This window comes from Cryptomeria japonica, chromosome 4, assembly GCF_030272615.1.
Source record: "Cryptomeria japonica chromosome 4, Sugi_1.0, whole genome shotgun sequence".
Lineage (NCBI taxonomy): Eukaryota > Viridiplantae > Streptophyta > Pinopsida > Cupressales > Cupressaceae > Cryptomeria > Cryptomeria japonica.
The window spans coordinates 160,757,847-160,779,927 of NC_081408.1; the positions used below are offsets into that span (position 1 = coordinate 160,757,847).

Consider the following 22,081-nt stretch of genomic DNA (forward strand, 5'->3'; position numbering starts at 1 on the left):
AAAGCACCTAATATAAATTTGACCTGGGTGCAATCACGATGGAGTTCTCTGATACATCATCTCACATACCCATTTCCAAATCTGCATTCTCTCACCACTGGACATTCATATATCATGTAGGAATTGACATTCTCATTTAGTTACATTAAATACATTCATTTCATTCATTTAAGTGCACTTATTCATTAGAGTGTATTCAGATATGTATTTAAGTAGATTAGTTTATTCATCAAATAAGGGCATTCAACACAGTTGGTACATTTATCACCATGTAGTTGCATTTTAATCAATTCACATTAGTTATATACATCAAGTTCATCCATTATTATTTACTTGCATTAAGGTGCATTTAATATCCTTTAGTTTCATCTCAAACCGGTAAGTTACATTCATCTAATCATTAAAAAACATTCATCATCATTTAGGTTGTTTAGTACATTCTCATTTAGTTGCATTTAAGTGCATTTGTTTATCTGTTATCAAGAACAATCATCTATCCATTTAGTGCATTCTTGTAATCATTAAATATGCATTCATTTCATTATCACTTAAAAGTTTCATCTAGATTCATGAAGATGAATTTTCTTCACTTGCATTAAGGTACAGTTATTCATTATCCATTAGCTGCATTCATTTCATTGTCATTTAGTTGCATTTCACATCCTGTTAATTTATTTAGATTCATTTTGTTTCTTTTTTTTTTAAATTCCATCATTTAGTTGTTTAGTACATACATTTATCGTCATATAAAAATGTATTTATTCCTTAAGTGCATTCAAACCATTCATGTAAGTACATTCATCTAGAAACGTACATAACATTTATATAAACAACTTTTCATCCATTTTAGTGCATTCATCTAGAAGCATACATAACATCTTCAAAAAAAAATTCATTCATTTAAGATTCATCTTAAAAAAATGCATCATTAATTCTTATCATCATCTCATCATATCATCAACATAAACAAGTATTATCTATCATACTATCATTATTCATTATCTAAACTCATCATTTAGCATAAAATCTTCATCATTGCATCACATTCATAGCAGTACAAAAGCATCATTCATCTAGTAACCTGCAGACACATGTTAGCACACACATAGCATTCATATAGATGTCATATCATCAACATGTATATCTATATAGTAAAACATCTTCGTAGCATGTATCCAAGCATAACTCATATCATCATCCTGCATAAAAACATACATGTCATCACATGGATACATATCATATCATCACCACAAAAAATGATATCGCATCAACAAGAATACATGTATCAGAGTACAATGATGTCTGAAAAATATCGGCTACCAAGAGCCATCAAAGTATCAGTCTAATAACAAAGCCAAAATGTACCAAAATCTCTAAATTAGCACTCTGGCCAGATACTGCTCCCCCACCACCCTCGCCATCTTGTCGAGGAGGCCCCATAACACCACGGCCCCATAACACCACCATTGCTCTGCATCCTCTGAGACCACTCTGATATTGCTTGCTGCATCTGGGAGTAACCCATCACTCACTGACTAGATGGCACAACTTGCTCATATAATCCCCACCAATAGTCAATATTTGCCCCTACCCACCACATCTTCCTCAGCACTTCTCCAGTCAAACCCTTTCCTTGTGCTCTCTCAAAAACATGAACTCTATCCTATACTTCCATCACTCTATCCATCAGATCATCTCTCTTTCACACCACTACCCCCAACTCTGCCTCCCATGCAAAAAGATGGACATCCCTTGCTGCAATCTCTACATCCCTATCCTCCAACTATGCCCCACCTCCTGTCAGTCGAGTCTGTAGTTGTACAATAAAAAAATATCGCAAATCTCCCTCTCCACCCATGATTCCCCCACCCATCTCCATAGGATCCTCTCCATCACCAACAACTCCCTCTCCCATTATCTCATTACCATCCTCTCCCCCACCAACATCTCTCCCTCCTCTCATTGCTCCTTGTATCAACAGACCCTGTGATAGTCGTAAAGGTTTTCCATCTCTACCTCTTCTCTGTAATCGTCCTCCTCCACCACCTCCACCTCCAAATCCACCTCCACCCCCAAATCCACCTCCCCTAACCCCTCCCCCTCCTTGTGCTCCACCAATTCCTCCTCCCCCACCAAAACCTCCTTCACCACCTCCATCTCCTCCTCTACCACCTACATATCCTCCTCCTACACCCCGACCTCCTCTCCTCCTTTATCTCTTGCCATCCTCAAACAATGATATGAGCTTGGCAGGATCTGAAATCCATGGAATTGGATGTGCAGCACGATACTGAGTATGCTCCTCTGTCACCCCTATATCTACAATCTTTGGCCTCATCTGCCATGGTCTCGACTGTAATATCCAAAACTTTGCGAGGGCCTGATCATAGGGTAACATTTACCCCCACTGAAATCACTCCTGCACTACCCATGCATACTCTCCTGAACCCCTCGGCAACCTCTGCCTCTGTCAAAACTGTCTCATCACTCTCCTTGGCAAATGTCTCTCCACATAGTAGGATGTGCAACCAATCAAAAACCATGTCACATACACATACAATAGGACCTCTCCATCATCCTCCCAGGGATCACAATTGATATACGACCTCCATATAACTGTATCTAGGTCATCTAATGCCCGTCATCGAAACTCTAGCTTCCCTAAATGGGGTTGGTTCATCATACCTCCATACATACACACATAGGGCTGATCTATCACCCTAAATCTCAAGCATACTGGCCGTGTGACTGGCAAGTGCTCCCAAGCCCAAATATGTAGCAAATTAATCCCTACCCCTAGTGATCTAGTCTCTCGGTAGACTACCTCATGTAGATCCCTATAAGGGTGTGCTAGCATACATGGTCCCCATGCATAGCGGTTCCCCTATGTCATCATCTACTCAATCACTTGGCCCCAAGAAACGGCTAGTCCATGAGAATGTTGATCGGGGCAAAGAAAACCCCTGACGATCACTAATAGTACTATTGGTAAGGGCTCATACAACGTTGCTATATCCTCCCATACCACAGAGCCATTCTCAATGTAAATATCATCGACAAATATCCTCTGCATGACTATCGTCCCTAGTGGCCGATCATAGGTCACCAACTCCCCTCTAATCGGGATATGCAATATCCTCCAAACATCCTCCTAGGTCACCATCATCTCTCCCATTGCCAAGTGGAAAGAACATGTCTCGCTTTACCATTGCTTGGCCAACACTATCAGGAGTCCACGATTCATCCGAATCATGGGAAGATACATCATATCATACAAACCAATAGTGCAGATACAATCTATCTCCATCTTAGTCAACTGCTCTCATAGTTGCCATGTGGTAGGATGTTGCTCTCGCATCTATAAGATGGGTAGATCCTCCTACACACATCAAAAAACATCGGTTGTTTTGCTACAAACTTTCTTAAGTTTCAACCTAAACTATCAATAGATACTTTTTAATCAAGTATCTTCGGGTCTCAACAGGCAATCGATTATGGCAATCCTAGACTACAACAAGCATTCATCGTAATGACCTAATCTCAACGGGGCTGCTATAATTCACCAAAACAACCAATCAATCAATCAACAGAGGCATCAAGAACTATTCTATCTAACACTAGGGTATTTTATTACAATAGCGCTATTCTACTAACAATAATGCTACAACTTATGTACCAAAGCACTAGATCAACAATAGCATTATAATAGCTATACCATAGTGCTATTTCATGGCAAAAGTGTCACAACAAGTGTACAACAATGCTAACATTACAAAAGTGCTACAACTCTTATTCAAAAGCGCTAAACCAACAACAACACTAAAATAATGATGCAATAGCACCATTGCGGCACAATAGTGCTATTTTAGGCTACAAAAGTGCTAAAACATAGTTTGAGCACTATTCTCTTACTTGGACTTTGACGCTTGAAAAAACATGACAAAAATGCATAAAAAGAAAAATTTAAGATTTACGTACCGCTGGTCTGTAGTCCTCTGGTCACTGGTATTGGCAGATCTGCTCAAATCAATGATTTTCTATCAGCACGACCATGATGACTGTTGCTCACTCTTTCACCAAATGTCACTATCAGAGCTCCAAACTTCTAGGGAGATAGGTGCAAATGAGGTTGTTTTTTTCCCTTCCCCTCCATATATACCCCAACACCCCTAACCCTAATCACCCCACTCACTGTTGTGGTCCTTGTGAACTTCCAATGCCTCCCATTTCTTTGTATTAACTTCGGTTTCTCTCGTTCTTTCACCATTATTTATAAATTCTCCTATTCTATCTCCCCCTAATTTCTTTCTCTTTTTCGAGAGATTGCCCGATTTTTCAAAAAAAAATTGGTCCATCTCTTGAGGGGCATTCCACCCACTAAATTAACATTTATGGGGCATATTCTTCACACCTATCTTTTTTTCTTTGAAACGATGCAATAAACCTCACCATCTCAAAGAGGGGCAAATGTAGACACATAAATCTGTCCACTTAATTAAATGAATATTTAGTATTAATTTGATTATTTAACCATCAGTCAACATTTAATTAATTCATCCTCAACCTGTTCTTCTATTAACTAAATAAATTATCCAAGTTATTTAAATTATTCATTAAACCACATCCCCAAATCAATTAAATGAATAAAACACATTTATTTAATTTAACCCCTTTCCTCCTTTAAATAAATAAATAAATATTTATTTAAATACCTAAACTACCCCCCCCCCCCCTCCCCAACTTTCATTCTCCTACAAATGCAAGTTTCACCTATTTTGTTGAAATAAAGTAATTTTATTTTAATTAAAATCCTATTTTCTCTCACCCACCAAACCCACTTGCCTCCTAAACCCCTCCTAGATTTTTCCAAACCATTCCTAATTAGCCTAATCACCCTCCTAGTTATTGTCACATTCCTAAGCAACTTGAAGTCACTTCTCAAAGCCTCCAAAGTATTTCAAAAGCATTTAATGGCTTTTATTCTCCCACAAGCTAACCCCTAAAGTCTTTCAAACCATTAATCGTTATTATACAACCATTTATGGCTCTTACATAACCATTACTGGTTAAAATCAACTCACCCACATGGTTATAAACTTTACCTCTGACTCAACCCCCCATTTAACTCATGTCTCTATTCAAACATTCAATGCTTTAACCATGGTTATCCCCACTAACTCTTGCACAAGAGATTATCCATTGGATAAAAGCATTATTCATTGAATACAAGATTTTATTCATTAACCCAAGGCTAAACCTTACCTCCTAAGGTAACCTTCAAGTCATTTCAAGCATTTAATGCTTCTTCCCTCTCCTCTCAAGCCATCTCATGTTGACATTTGTCATCCTGGGATTGGGTTGAAAGCCCTCAAATGGATCACAAACCCATCAATCCTGACCCTTGTTGAGGTTACTCAATCTCAACCATCCATTTCCCTATTTTCCCTATAAATAGAGCTCTCGTTCCTCATTTTCAAGAATCCAAGTCTTTGTGCATCAAACTTATAGAGAACATTTAGGAACATTTTCTTTGTTATTTTTGTTTAAAATTAACATAGATAATTAGGGTTCTTTCTCATACTTAGCTTGTTTACACTTGCATAAGTTACTTTCATTTTTCATAATCTTGAATCTTCAAAAAACATCCATACATAGTGCAAAAAGCTTGAGAGCGACACTCATGTTGAACTTGGAGAGGAGAGGAACAATGGAGGAGCAACTATGGGAATTTTGTGGAGCTTCTTTGGGGGTCTTCTTTCCCTCTTTCATTTATGTATGCTTCTTTTTGTATGCTTTATATCTCTCTTGATATTCATTCTTAGGATCATAGGTTATTTTGTTTTTCGTTTCTAATTGTGACTAACAACACTAACGTTTGAACTTGTGTGTCCCTTGCATATCCTTTTAGGCATTCATCGGGATCCATATCATCTTTTTTACCCCATACATCAGTGGGTCGAGGGGGTAATGAGGAGACCACCAATCCTCTGTAACCTCATCTTTCTCATCTTTATATTTTCTTGACATAGAAATTGTGAGAGAAAACTAGGGAAACCCTTTAGAAGAATTGAGCCAACCAGAAATACCAGGAGCCAAAGAAGCACCACCACCTGTAGACCACCTGAAGGTAGAGCCCCCTTGGGGTGGAGAGGTAGAGCGTGGTATGAAAATTCTCTCTCTCCATTAGAGTGTTAGAGTACTATAAGAACTGAGAAGGGGGGGTGAATCAATGCTTATGATCAATTTCAAAAAAAATTAGCTACTCTTTAATGATTGACTTATTAGAAGTAGTAAAGTGCACTCAGAATTGATAGTAAAAGTAAGTACAACACACATAAAGAAAAATGACATCGACTATGTCCTGAGTGGAACATTGGGGCTTCATGCAGTGACCCTGGGTTATAGCATGTGCATTTATGGCATATTAAAGAATCCCCCTATTTTCAAAAAACATTGCCCTAAAATCCTTTGTTGTCACCCTCTCCCAATACACATTCTGAATTAAAAGCCACCCTATTTTCACCAAATATTGTATTATTTTATAGCTAAATTTAAAAGCACCCTCATTTTTGGGATATTAAACCCCCCAATATGAATGCACCTGATATAATATTGCCTAGCCAATGAAGCCCCCATGGATTGGAACCTTCCTGGAGAATAACACCACTAGAAAAATGCCTCACTAGCTTAATAATCAATGTTTAGAAATGTCGCACTCGCTATTTCATGTGTCTCACTAATGATGCTATCTCACTTCAATAAAAAATTTCAAATGTCTCACTAGCTTATGAATGCCTCATTGGCTTAACAATGTTTCTCAACAAATTGACTGAAATTACATATAGAGTTTTGCCTTTGTTTCACTTCTTCTACATTTTCTAGTCTCATAACATTGAGACGTAGAAACAATAGTTCTTTCAATTCACATGTAATACATTAATGTGTATAAAAAATATACACAGTTCTATCATATAGAGAGCTTAGATGCTCACATATACAATCGGATTGTGCATATGTAATATACAACAAAATATATTATAGTGAATCTTGTTGTAGAAGATTTTACATATCATTACTCACAAAATCTTTACAATCTGATCATGATATAACAGTGGTATTATAAGCCTTCAAAAAATCACAAAGAGAATCTCAAGGGATGTCTTTTTTCAACTGCATTTCACATAATAAGCATTAGCCTCTAAAAATATTCATAGTATAAAAAATGATCTCTCTTTTGTTTGAAGAAAAGATTACAGTAATTCAAAACATAACTATCATCTTTTGCCAAATCTGAAAAAGTAATTTGGTCACTGCAAAAACAATAGAGCATATAACTGCACATGTAGATAAAATAATAATTATAAAAAACCCATGGAGTATGTTGTGGTAGACCCTTTGTTAGGGTTTAGAAAAATTCAAGACAAACATACCCGAAGAACACACTAAAAACAATATTGAAACCAAGAATTTCATAGACCCTTAACTAGGGTTCTGAGCAAGAATACATTTGCAACCATATAATCCATACCCGTAACTTTGACTAGGGTTTTTTTTTAAAAAAAACTAGAAAGAACATGAAACTTTTCACAAAAAGACAGCTAGAACATCAACCCTTTTCAACCTATAAAAATCTTTTTGAAACCCTTAAAATTTTTGAAATAAAATCCCTTTAACTTTCCAAAACAAATCCACAAACACATAATAGTCTTTGTACAAACAAAGACATGCTACTCTTAACAACAATTAACAAACAAAAGAAATTGTGGAAAGATAGCAAGACTAGAAAGATAGGGATTTGATACACCTAAAAAATATTTTCTTCTCTTTCAGTTATCATGTCCTTGAATTCTAGTAACCACCCCAGTCTCATCTTCATCTCCACTTCACCTTGTTTGAGCTCAACTTCACCTTATCTAGGCTCAACATCACCTTATTCAAGAACACTGTAAAAATGAAATGGTTTGACACTAAAAAAAATGTTGTGCCCTAGCTCTATGGTTTGAAGACCAACGACAACTCAAAGTGCAAATGAAATGAAAAAGAAAAACTGAAGTGCTTTTTGAGAGCTCCTCAACCAACTACCACATAACACAAGGTATTTTGATGGGAATGTATAAAACACTTTTCTTATAACAAATACCTTGTTGGTGGGGACCAAAAGATTTCATGTTCCCTAGTCACTTAAAGTGACTTCAAAACCTTTGCCTTTTTTTAATCACCAAGTGACCTAGTGACTAATAATATATCTCACGTATAACTATGCCAAGGGTCAAACTTTCATGAAAATATAATGTTGACAGTAATTCCAAAAATGCCTTAGGGGTAACAAACTCCCCCTCTGGCATTGGTGTAAAATCTAATAAGTTTGACCAAAATCATCATAATATACCTTAATGTCACTACTTAAAATAAATACATAATCCTAGTGTGAATTCCCATATCACTGCACAAATCAAAGAATCACCAGAACACTGAAACATACATATATTTTCCTAGCAGATGGCATGACACAAGAATGATATTAGAAATGTATATCATCACAAGATAGCACTATAATATAACCATGAAATACTATCAACAACAGAATCGACTGCAAGATATGACCAAAGCAATCATTAGAAATGTCTATCATCAAAAGATAGCACTATAATATAACCATGAAAAACTATAAACAACATAGTCACTCACTATGAAACCAATCATGCACAAAAACCATCCAATCGCTGATAAGCATCACTAAAATTTGAACAAGAAATTTGAACCGAACTGAAACTTCAACCGAACTATGAGCAAAAATCACTAAAAATCACCGAGAATTGCCAAATCTCCCCCTTTTGATAGTAGTGAAAAAGGAGATAATATGAAACTAATCATTGTATGAAGGCAAACACATGATGCATACATATACGATATAAGAATGCATCGTACATTTACTTTAGATTACTATTAATTCCACAAGATGCCATGGGGGTAAAAGATGTGAAAGAAATGCTTCCCCTTTCTCCCTGGATCGGAGTAAATTACTAAATAGAACTTTGAGGGAAAACACCAATCTTGTCCCTCAAAAATTAAAAAACTTATTTTGGTAAGGTCTTTGTAAAGATATCAGTTACTTGATTATTGGAAGACACATAATCTAACACCACGTCATTATTCAGGGCCTTTTCACGAAGAAAATGATAACTGATATCAATGTGCTTAGTTCAAGAGTGTTGAACAGGGTTCTTGGAGATATTGATAGCACTCATGTTATCATAGAGTATATGCACTTGTTTTAGGAACATCAATGTTAATAAACTCAATGCATATAGGAGATAAGCTCCACTTACTTGGTGGAGTAACACTTTGTCTTCTGCTCATGTTACTTCCCTTTTTGTGCATCATATCTTCAAACAGGCCCATGTGATCTGGTGTGGACACAATCACTCTTAGTCATTTCTTCTCATGATGACTACATCTTCATGATGATTGCATCTTCATCTGGTGAGATTCTTGTTGTTCTACAACCTCACAGCACACCAGTTTATTCTTCTCTTCCAGTGTTGATGTGATTCTGATAACATTCTACCTCTTCATCATAAGCACCAACTCAAACACCATGCTCATCCTCCTTGAACTCTGGTCATGACCATTGCAGTCTAACATCCACTTTCTTGGTTGATCTAACTTCCTAACTCAAAAACATCACTTACAAGTTGACATCCTTTCCTTACTGGTGATCTGCAACACAAGGTGATATCAAAGATATCTCAACCTATGCTTCCTCCTTGATAGTGTTGTACATACATCTCTCATACCGGTTGACATCAATGACAACACAATGCCAACAATCTCCCCCTTTGGCATTGACGTCAACTAATATAGTATCTGGCATACTACATAGTCTTATCTCTCCAATGAGTTCTCACATATGTAGTATGCAGCATACTATAATCATTCTTCTCCCCCTTTGACAACAATGACAAAGGACACTGTCAGGATATCATTTCTCCCTGTATTTACCAGTTACTGAGAGAATTATTTCTCCCTCCTTTTTTTTGATTGGATGCAACACTTCCTTTGATACCACTTGCTATATTGTCACTGTTTGTTACATCTTCTCAAGTCACAACACTTGAGATGGGGAACTTAAGCATCAAATGACACCAATTGAGTATGCAAGTCTAATACTATTTGATAGAGTACTAAATTTGTAGAAAGACTGATACCAATTGTCAATGAGCCATTGAATCCTACTCACTTGTCAGTCAACCTGCAACACCTCTACAATTTTCATCTCTTGTAGTTTGGGTAGTCAGTATCCTTGCAAGTTCAAGCACACCATCTTTGCATCATGAGAACTTGAACTCCTCCTGAGTCATACACCTTAGGTTCTTATCTTTGGTCAGGTACAATACTGAGACTCCAATCTCCTCCATGTATCGGTTTAGTTGTGAACATGAGATCATCTGATGATCTATCAACTTCATTTTTTCATCATAGCCTATGACATGATCCTAGGACTACACAATTCCATACAATATTATCATTATGCCAAGAATCAAACCAATTAGCACAAAAACATGCAACCCTATATGATCAACCATAGGGCCAAACACATGTCTTTCAGGTCTTCATCAACACCACCTGAGACATAACTTTACATTCCATGCTACCGGGGCTAATGCAATGATTTCCAACCTCATTGTTGTACATAACCTACAAGTACCTATTAATTGTTAACCATCACTCTTTATAACATGCAGTGGTGTTCCAACACTGATCTATAGGTGTGTAGTCAATGTAGTTTTCTACACACACTTATCACTTTCTTGTTTCTCTTTTACATTGGCAACAACATGTTCTTCCATGTTGTCATCTTTGTTGACGGGGTGAATGATAAATTCAATGTGCCACTCCCCTTTAGGTCCTGCATCTCCTTTAGGCCTTAGGAGATATCATCTATGTATTGAGTACACAGTGCCAGTCCAAGGTCTTCTTCCTCCATACCTTCTTGGTCTTATTCTTCTTCTTATTTTCAAGCTTGGGAGCAAGTCGTTCCTTCTTCTGCAGATAGGTCTTTCCATCTTCTAATTCCTCATCACATGCATAAGTAGTGCTATAGTAGCACACAACATCCATCCCAACTTCATGATTTGGGAATCTCTTGACATACCAGTTTGACCATCTCCTTCTGGTCATGTTGCTGTGACTGGCAACCGAAACTGGTGGACCTCTTACTCTTGCAGAGACATTTCTCCTTTGGTTCCATGCGGGTCTCTATCTTCCAAACGTTCTATATCCACTTTTCTGTAGAGCATAGTTGTTGTACTAACCTCCATTTGATTTCCTGCATTCAAACTCTCTATGGCCAAATCCTTTGTGGTTATGAAAAACAATCTTTGCATAATCGGAGAAGGCACATGCGTGTATCTACTTTTGGATACATTTTTCCCATAAGTATGATTTCTATGAGATCCTACATTATCCTTTCTAGATCTCTTTCTACATTCCCCTACCTTATGGCCATAATTATTACATGTAAAGCAATAACTGGTGAATGATGGCATATGAATTACAAATTTACTTTGCCATGCATGAGGAGATCTTGCCGGTTTTGCATCCCCATCTTTTCCTTTTTGAGAATGGATCCTTGGTTGTCCATTCTGAGGAGTTCTTTCATCTGATCTCTTCTTCTTCTCCCGCACTTGCTTCCCCTTGTGGGTGGTAGCATTTCTTTGTCCTCTGCCTGTGGAGGGTCTCTTGTGCTACTTCCTCATCGTCTGGCTTTTGGTGAAGTTTTCTTCTCCCATCTTCCCCTTACCTTTGGGATATGCATGATTCTTCCTTTTTGTAGCATTGATCTTCACTCTTGTCTGCAAGTCCAGAATATTTGTGGTTAGGACAACCTTCTTTCGAGGAGCATATCTAACTGGGAAGGTCTAGCTTTTGATCTCTCCAAGCAGCCATTGAAGTTTTTTGTCTTTTATCTCTGGCTAAAAGGCTAGATCATCACACTGGTATTTCTTGGTGTCCTTTGCATGAGAAGTCAACTCTGAGAGGCATTTGTTAGTCAATTCTTCTCTACGATAGTAACATTCTTGAATAGCTTGTATTCCTTTCTAACTCTGTTGAGTTCTTCAAGTGCATTTACAAGCTCTTCTTCAAGATCAATTTCAGCTTCAACCTCTTCTTCCCCTTCCTCATTGCTACTAGTTGCATCTTACAAGTGGGGACCCATTGTCCTCACACATTCAGATGTGTTCTTTTCTCCTTCAAATTCTTGAGACATGAAGAAGTGGGTTCCATCTTCATCACTATTGCAGCTGCCAGGAGATCTATCTTCATCATCTAGATTAATATGAGATGTTTTTCTCACATTTCCTTCAAATGTTGGTTCTATAGTTGAGGGTTCATTTCCATAGAGCTTCTTCAATCATTCCCATAAGCTCTTTTCTCTTTTACACCTATCCACCTATGAAGAGACATCACTGGTGAGCCCACCCAATATTACCTTCATGGCTTCTTCATTGCACATGTTTCTTCTTTCTTCTACAAATTAGGTAGGAAGATTGACTTTTCTAGGGAGACCATCAACTACTCACATTAGTAAATCAAACCCTAAAGAGGATAGGAAAACTTCCATTCAGCAACTCCAAATAGAAAAGTTTGAACCATCAAATACAGCAGCATATATTGACACTAAACAAACCATTGTGTCCTTAATCTAGAATCTACCCAAGTTGGAGAACACTCTTATAACTAGGAACCTATGCTTTGATACCAATTGTTAGACACAATACACCACTGAGAGGGGGAGGGAGTGGATCAATGGTCCTCAATCTTTTTCCCTTTAATTATCCAATGTGAGCATATCGGTTAATAGATCTAACTCAATATAGACTTACGAGTTAGTGGAGAGACCAACACAAATGCAATCACACAAAGGAACCTCACATAACATCGGGATGTACAAGGAAAACCTAAGGTGGGAAAAAACTTGGTGAGAAATGCTGCTGGAGACTATTGCTTCAATCCAGCCTCACAATCAAACCTTTGTTACAATATTTAGGGAACCAAACTAGGGAGCTACAACCATTGATTTAGGGCACCAACCCAAGAAGCTACAACCCCTTATTTAGGGCACCAACCCAAGGAGAACCAACCCCTAACTTGTTTATGGGCTACAACCCAAAGGAGCTACAACCCTTGCACCGAGCTACAACTCAATGATCACAAAAACTTCAATTACAAAGGTGGTCATCTAGTTACAAGCGAATCTTGTAACAACTCAATAGAAAATTCCCTGCTGGTGAGATACAGGTTCTTTGCAACACTAACTCACTTCTCCTGCTGCTATTCACCTATTGCTTCTCTATCAGTAAATATTACTGATACACCTCTTCCACTTCTATTTCTTTGCTGGATCTCCTCCTTACTTTCTAGACTTCACCAGTATAACACTTTACCGATACTTTGTCTGCCTTCTTTGTAGCTCTCTTCCCTCTATCTCTCTTGGTAAAGATACTGCCCATTATTCTCTTCACTCTCCCTCTTATCTCAGATACTTTCTGAGCACTTGGCTGATTTTCTTTCACTTGCAGAAGTAACTCACTTCACAGTAGCACAATAATCTTCTATTCAGCAGCACTCAACAATGTCTTTGCCCTACTTATTTATATACTAGTTTCCTGCCAAAAGACAATTCAAATTATAGGTAGTTAGGGTTTCTTCACCACCCTTGAGGAAAGCCGAATCCAATTAGATCTTATCAGATCTTGTCTGATCCGATCTTTTAGACTACCAATTTGTACAACTCTACCATTTATGCATCTCCTAGATCACACCTTTCATCTATGGTGATTTTCTTTTCACCGTAATAGTTGATCTCTTGGTCAAACACAAAAGATTTGTCATGTTGTTTCCTCCATAGCCTTGATCTTCTCAATTGCTCTTAGCTAGCTCATAGTTGTGTTCCAGACCTTGAGCCTCAAACCCCTGCAATAGCTCTACAACATGTCCCATGATTTATGGGACCTTTCATTAAAGTCGACCAGCCCTACATTTACCCCATCGATCTACATTCCATCTTTATCCAAATGCAGGATCACCACATTGACTCCATGTGGAATCCATATCAACAAACTACCAGCTTGTCACTTCCTCTCGATCCATATAGGGTCACCGAGTAGCCACTCTACTAGTTCCTCTTTCCTGCCGGTATCACACACTGTACCGGTAACCTCATCATGTCTGCATTCTACTGAACTATGGGTGGAACACCTTGACTGGTCATTAGACATGTCTTTCTTGAGCACGCTCATTTCCACAAGGTGGGGAGTCATCTACATCTGCACTTTTCTTATATTCTCGTTGGGCTTACATATCAGTTACCACTCTTGATGACACCCATCATCAACCTTCACTAGACTCCTTCATTGGTCAGGCCATTCTCCTCTGACTGTATCTGCTTAGCCAGTTTGTTTGAATGACAAACACATCACTCTTCTATTGTATTAGCATTTCAGCATGCCTTCTCAGTTGGTTCAGTGCATAACCTTGATCTCATGCACTTAAGGCATTCCCTCAATTCATCGATGGATGTAGTGGTATCCTTCAAGTACTTGCCTTTACCTCTTTACTCTTATCTCACCAAACTATAATGCACTCAATTCATATAGGAGATAAGCTCCACTTACTTGGTGGAGTAACACCTTGTCTTCTGCTCATGTTACTTCCCTATTTGTGCAACATATCTTGAAATAGCCACATGTGATCTAGTGTGGACACTCACTGACAATCATTGCTTCCCATGATGACTTCATCTTCATCCGGTGAGAGTCTTGGTGTTCTGCAACCTCACAGCACACCGGTTCATTCTTCTCTTCCAGTGTTGATGTGATTTTGATAACATTCTGCCTCTTCATCATAAGCACCAGCTTAAACACCTTGCTCATCCTCCTTGAACTCTGGTCATAACCTTTGCAAGCTGACATCCACTTTCTTGGTTGATGTGACTTCCTAAGTCAAAAAAATTACTTACCAGTTGACATCCTTTCATTTTTGGTGATCTGCAACACAAGGTGATATCAAAGATATCTCAACCTATGCTTCCTCCTTGATAGTGTTGCACATACATCTCTCATACCAGTTGACATCAATGACAACACAAAGCTAACACCCTATTGCTACAGTTTTTCTAGATTTCTTTTTTATTTCACATCCAAGCACATTAAAGGTAACATCAAAGCCATTAGCATATATTTGACTCACACTAAGTAGGTTATGAGCCATACCTTCTACATAATAGACATCATGTACTAGTGTATCATTATCTAGGAGAATAGTACCTTTCCCTACAATGGGAATATAATGATCATTTCCAAATCTAAAACATCCTCCTTAGTAGGTTTCAAGGTCAGCAAATTCACTTTTATATCTTCTCATTTGGTGTGAACAGCCACTGTCCACAACCCAAAGATTCTTTTTGACAGAATGCAAGGTAGTTTGAACAATTAAGGCTTCTACCTTTTTCTTAGGTTTCCAAATCAAATTGGATTTGATCTTTGTTGATCATATTTACTGAATTGTTTTATAGAATTTGATTTATAGATAGTAGCTATGTGTCCTAGTTTTTTACAATGATAACATCTGATATTACTGAGGAATTTGTATAAATTGTCATTAACAAAACTATATTTTCTTATAGACATAACTCTGCATGTATTTTATTTTTGCCAAAATTGTTGGCAATTAAATAAATAACCAAAGAAATGAAAGAGATATCTAGAAAACTTACTTGTTCTATCAGTGAACTTGCTAGTAGTTGCATGATTTGAGGACTCACCATCAATGAATGTTTGGATTCCTTTACTCTTGTAATCATTGGGAGTACTGATCAGAGTAGATGATTTATCACTTCTCTCATATAGTTTAAGTTGTCCTTGAAGAAGAATAAGCTTTTCTTCTACGAAGTGACATTCTTTCTCTTTATTGATCAGTCTTCCTTGAGTGACTTCAAGAATCTTTTTACTTTCTTCTAACTAGAGAGTAAGATCATATATGAGATTGGTATCATTCTGATTGTGATCCTTTAGAGATACATATTCTTTTCTAAGTTTTTTAATTTCTTTGAGAGCACATTTAAGCTCTCCCTCAAGGTCAATTTCTCATTCAAAATATTCTGAAATGATCTCTTCTTGAGCTTCAATAGTAGCTATAAACAAAGTTTCATCTCCTTCAAGAGACTCACTTGAAAAACTATCTATTATGTCAAGAAAAAAGCTCTTCTTCTTTTTGAAGGATGTTTTCCTTTTATTCTAAATTATTTTTTTTCTTCCCTTGCCTTCTACCATCATCATCATCACTTGTAGCTTATTTGTTTGGATATTGTGCAAAATAGTGGTCGATTTTGCTATAGTTGAAGCACTTAAAGGGGAATTTCCCTGTATATCTACATGATTCTCTTCTAAGATGACAAACAAAGTAGACTCTTCATCATCAGGTTTATCAAACTCATATTCATTATCTCTCTTTTGAGTTTTGAAAGAAGTTTCTTTATTTATTGGAACATCTTCACAAAATCTCATTTCATAGGCAGTTCAAATACCATGAATCTCATCAATAGTAAGTTTATTCAAGTCTCTTTCTTTTAAGGCAAAGACTTTTGAATCATATTTAGGTGTCAAAGACCTTTGTACCTTTTTCATAACTACCTTTTCTTCTAATGTTTCACCAAGACCCCGAATTGAGCTAACAACTTCTAAGATTCTAAGAAAGAAATTAGCTATTTTATCTTCTTCATTCATTTTAAGGCTTTCAAGTCTAGCCCTATAGGTCTGAAGTTTTGCCTTTAACTTTATCATTACCTTCACATATGCTAGAGAGTTTATCCCAAATGGATTTTGCATTCTTGCAATTCATGATTTTGACCAAAACATCATTTGACAAAGCACATCAAATGGTATTTGAAGCCTTTGCATCACATTCATAAGTTTTTTTCTCATCAGGGGTTGAGGGGGAAGTAGAAGAGATATATGCAATTTTAATTGCAACCCAAACCTCATATCCTAGAGAGGTTATATGCCTTTGCATTCTAAATTTCCAAAAAGCATAGCTCGTACCATCAAACAAAGGTGCCCTAGTAGTGGACAAACCTTCTTGATTCGCCATTGAAGTACTCCTACATGGAAACCCTTTAGCACAATGCAAGACAACAAGGGTTTGGCTCTGATACCAATTGTTGGAGTAATATAGGCACTGAGAGGGGGGGTGAATCAGTGATTATGATCAATTTCAACATTTTAAGCCACTCTTTAAATATTGACTTATTAGAAGCAATAAAGTGCACTCAGAGTTGATAGCAGAAATAAATACAACACACATAAAGAAAATGACAAAGAGTATGTCCTGAGTGGAAACCCTCTTTAGGAATAAAACCACTCGAAAAATGCCTCATTGGCTTATCAATAAAAATTTACAAATGCCTCACTGGCTGTTTCATGTGTCTCACTGACGATGCTATCTCACTTCAATAGACTTTTTCAAATATCTCACTAGCTTATGAATGTTTCTCAACAAATATACTAAAATAACATACAAAGTTTTGCCTCCATTTCACTTCTTTTACATTTTCTAGTCTCACAACATTGAGACTTAGAAACAATAGTTCTTTCAATTCATATATAAAGCATTAAAATGTATGAAAAATATACACAGTTCTGTCATATAAAGAGTGCAAATGCTCAAATACACAAGTGGATTGTGCATATGTAAAGTACAACATAATATATTATAGTGAATATTGTTGTAGAAGCTCTTATATATCATTACTCACAAATTCTTTACAATCTGATCATGATATAACAATGGTATTATATGCCTTCAAAAAATGACAAAGAGAATCTCAAGGGATGTCTTCTTTCAACTTAATTTCACTTAATAAGAATTAACTTTTGCATATCTCCATAGTATAAAAAATGCTCTCTTTTGATTGAAGAAAATATTACACTTATTCAAAACATAACTATCATATTTTACCAAATCTGAAAAATTAATTCGATCACTACAAAAACAACAGAGCATAGCTTTCCATCTAGATAAACTTATCACAAAAAAAACCTCCTGGAGTATGTCGTGGTAGACCCTTGGTTAGGGTTCTAAAAAATTCAAGACAAACATACCCAAAGCAGACATTGAAACCAATATTGAAACTCAAAGCATTTCATAGACCCTTAACTAGGGTTCTGAGAAAGAAAACATTCCCAACGATATAATCCATACCCGTAACTTTGACTAGGGATTTTTTATTTTTTAAAAAAACTAAAGAACATGAAGGTGTTCACAAAAGACAACTAGAACATCAACCTTTTTCGTCCTTTAAAAATATTTTTGAAACCCTTAAAATTATAAAAAAAAATTACCTTGAACTTTCCAAAACAAATCCACAAAAACATAGTAATCTTTATACAAACAAAGACATACTACTCTTAACAACAATTAACAAACAAAATAAATTGTGGAAAGATAGGAAGACTAGAAAGATAGGGATTTGATACACCTAAAAATATTTTCTTCTCTTTCAGTTATGTTGTCCTTGACTTCTAGTAAACACCTCATTCTCATCTTTAGCTTCACTTCACCTTGTTCGAGCTCAACTTCACCTTATCTAGGCTCAACATTACCTTATTCAAGACCACTGTATAAATGAAATGCTTTCACAATCGAAAAAAATGTCGTGCCCTAGCTCTAGGGTTTGGAGAACAATGACAACTCAAAGTGCAAATGAAATGTCAAAGAAAAAAACAAGTGCTTTTCAAGAGTTCCTCAACCAACCACCACATAACACAAGGTATTTTGATGGGAATATATAAAATACTGTGCTTACAATAAATACCTTGTTGGTGGGGACCAAAAGATGTCATTTTTCCTAGTCACTTAAAGTGACTTCAAAACCTTTGCCTTTTTTGAATCATCGAGTGACTTAGTCACTAATAATATATCTCATGTATAACTATGCCAAGGGTAAAACTTTCATGAAAATTCCTTTTTGACACTAATACCATTAATACTTTAGGGGTAACACAGAGTGGTGGCAAGGACCTTGAGAGCGAGGTGTGCAGGAGCCATCGGTAGAAGTGTTGCAACCACACCAATGACCACAGACCAAAAAATGGTCATTGAAGGAAGAAGGGTCCGACAGAATCCTAGCAATAGTATAAGGGGCATTACCCCAGTGATCCAGAAGCACTTGCAAGAGGGCCACTTCAAGTGCCACTTTATTAGCATGTACTTGAATCTATAACATCACATTATTGCATATACAAGCTTTAGCATAAAAATAAAAATGAATATCAAGAGAGCTATGCAAAAATATCACATTATTTTATTTGATTATTTATTATTATATTTTGGTAGCATTATTTTTTTATTATATTTTTTAATAGATTTACTTAATTTAAATGTATGAATTTCGAAAAGTTAATTTATGTTTTTTATTATGTAATTGATATAATTTAGCTATTTTAGACGTATAAAAATGACCATATTCCTAAATAAATATTTTATGTTCATTTCTCTATTTAATTAAATCCAATTTAATTAAATTATCCACATTCTTCTATTTTATTAAGTAAATTACTCAATTTATTTAAATAAAATTCACTATACCATTTAATGAATAAATCATTTTATTCAATTAAATCCCCCTAGCAACTTTTAATTAAATTCAAATTTAATTAAATAGTTATCCTAAATTGAATAAATCTAATTTATTTAATTCCTCCAAATTGTAACCAAATTGAATGAAAATCATTTAATTCAATTAAATCCTATTATTCCCCCCATCCACTTGCAAAATCCCAAACCCATTTCTAATCCCTTCTAGAATCTTCTAATCGCTTCTAATTAACCTAACCCTCCTCTAAACTTTGTCACATCCCTAAGCAAAGGGAAGTCACTTCTCAAATGGCCCAAAGTCTTTGATAACCATTAAAGGTTTTCAACCTTCAACCACCAAAATCCTTAAAGTCTTTGAAAACCATTAAAGGCTTCCAACCTTCAACCACTTAATCCCCAAAGTCTCCAATAACCATTAATGGTTAATTCAAACCCTCCCACATGGTTAAAACATTTGTTTTGACTCAACCTCTACCCAACCCAAAGGTCTCATCAGGCCATTAATGCTTTGACCATGGTTATCTCTTAATCATTTGCACAAAGGTTTATTCTTGGATTAAATCTTAATCCATTGGGTAAACATAATTTAGACTTGACCCTTAGCCTTTAGATAACCATGAGGTCTTCTCAGGCCTTTAATGCCTCCAACCTCTTCTCTCAACCCAATCCTATATTGACACTTGTCACTATTTTATTGGTGCCAATTGTGCATATGGATCCCCAAACTTTCAAACTTGGCCCTTGATTAAACCATTCAATCTTGACCATCCATTGCCCTGTTTGTGCTATAAATAGAGCTCTCATTCCTCCATTTTTAACAATCATCTTTCAAATTTGAAGCATTACACTTATGCTCAAATTCTTTCAAGCTTTCTCATTTCATATATGCTCATCATTTAGCCTCTCTTTAGATCATAAATTAGACTAATATGCATGCTTAGATTACTTTCTTTATCATTTTAGTTCAATCATAGACTAAATATAGTATGCTAGGATAGTATTCATACTAATCTTGTCATCTTATCATTTAGTTTATTGCATTTTAGAATCATACATAGCTTACAACACATCTCATACTAAAATCAATCAAAAGCATCTCTCATTCTCATATTTGCCATCCCTAAACCATTTTGCTCAGTGATCTGAGAGAAAAAACATTGGTTTGAGGGACATTGTGAGATAGAGAACCATGGGACCCTCCTTGGGAAGCTGAGTAACACTACGTTACTCCATAGCTTGCATCAAGAAGTCCTGTGTGTGTGTGTGGACTAGTAATTTAACTAAATTTTCATATATTAAGTTTTATTCGCCCACTTTTCCACCATACAGCTATAAAGACGTTAGAATTTATTTTCAATTTTTAAAAATTATTTTCAATATGTAGAGCTTTTTATTTTATTATTTATTATTACTTTTTGGTTGTATTATTTTTAACATTGTAATTTTCTATATGTTCGGTTATTTAAATGTATAAATTTTAAAAAGTTAATTTATCCTTTTACTATTTAATTGATCAAATTTAGTTTTGAAGAGATTGGAATTTTATTAAAAAAAATTTAGAGTAATTCTCAAATTATAGAAAAAAATATTTATGTTATTTGATTATTTATTATTATTATTTTGCTGTATTATTTTTTTAAGTTTTTTGAAAATTTTAGAAATTTTATTTGTTGAAATTTTTTTTTTATATATATTAATTTCTAAATGACTCTTTTTTTTTTTAACGATAACCAGGTTAGATTTATATTGCTTAAAAGGAAATTATACATGCTTAAAGTTGTTCAACAACATTCCACACAAAAGGGGTCTCGCCCCTACAAAACTAAAAGAACCCGAGACTGACACCACACCTACAAAGTCTCCCAATCCATACACAAACCTTGCAATCAATCCTCCCTACCCAAAACCTGACAAACCCCATGGGAGCAGCCTATCGGAACCAACCAAGGGCATCCTCCCTAGAGAAATTGGGGATGCCTTGACTAGGACTTGCCTCAGGTATCTCCATCCCACCACCCATTGAGGTTCCTGGCCTGCCACCTCAGAGAAAACTACGTTCCACCACCTTCGCACTCTTCCACAGGATTTGGTGACGCACCAACGACCGCCCATCTTCATCCAATGGAGCCTACAACTTCATCGGGGTTTGCTTGCCTCACAATTTTGCTTGATCCGCCAATCCCACACAAACTCCACAACATCCCTCCACCCGTTTCTTGCATCCTCCATCTACACATCCACAGAACGAGAAGCCAACCACACCACTAGCTGCTGCACAGCTCCCCTTTCCTCACCAAGATGCCGCCATGACCCTTGCCAATCTCTGCATGCGCTACCACCTCCTCCAGAGCACTAGACCATTTAGGTCTCAGCAAAAGGGATGTCACCTGCAACACCTCATCCTTTGAACCTCCCACCATTAGGG

General features: G+C 36.3%; 1 protein-coding gene across 1 annotated transcript; it reads right to left on the minus strand.

The window, feature by feature from the left end:
• Positions 1 to 1,783: 1,783 nt before the first annotated feature.
• On the minus strand, positions 1,784 to 21,768 carry LOC131874983 (uncharacterized). Its single transcript, XM_059218967.1, has 2 exons — positions 21,650 to 21,768; positions 1,784 to 2,210 (listed from the first exon to the last, which is right to left on the minus strand). The coding sequence occupies exons 1-2, from the start codon at positions 21,766 to 21,768 to the stop codon at positions 1,784 to 1,786; spliced, it is 546 nt and encodes a 181-aa protein (XP_059074950.1).
• Between the last annotated feature and the right edge of the window lie 313 nt (positions 21,769 to 22,081).

Bases quoted from the DNA above. Each gene is read 5' to 3' on its own strand.
- LOC131874983 (XM_059218967.1), bottom strand. From the start codon at position 21,768: ATGGGCGGTCGTTGGTGCGTCACCAAATCCTGTGGAAGAGTGCGAAGG. The intron at 2,211-21,649 runs GCAAGTCCTAGT...CAAGAGATAAAG, and splicing joins GTGGGATGGAGATACCTGAG to GAGGAGAGGAGGTCGGGGTG.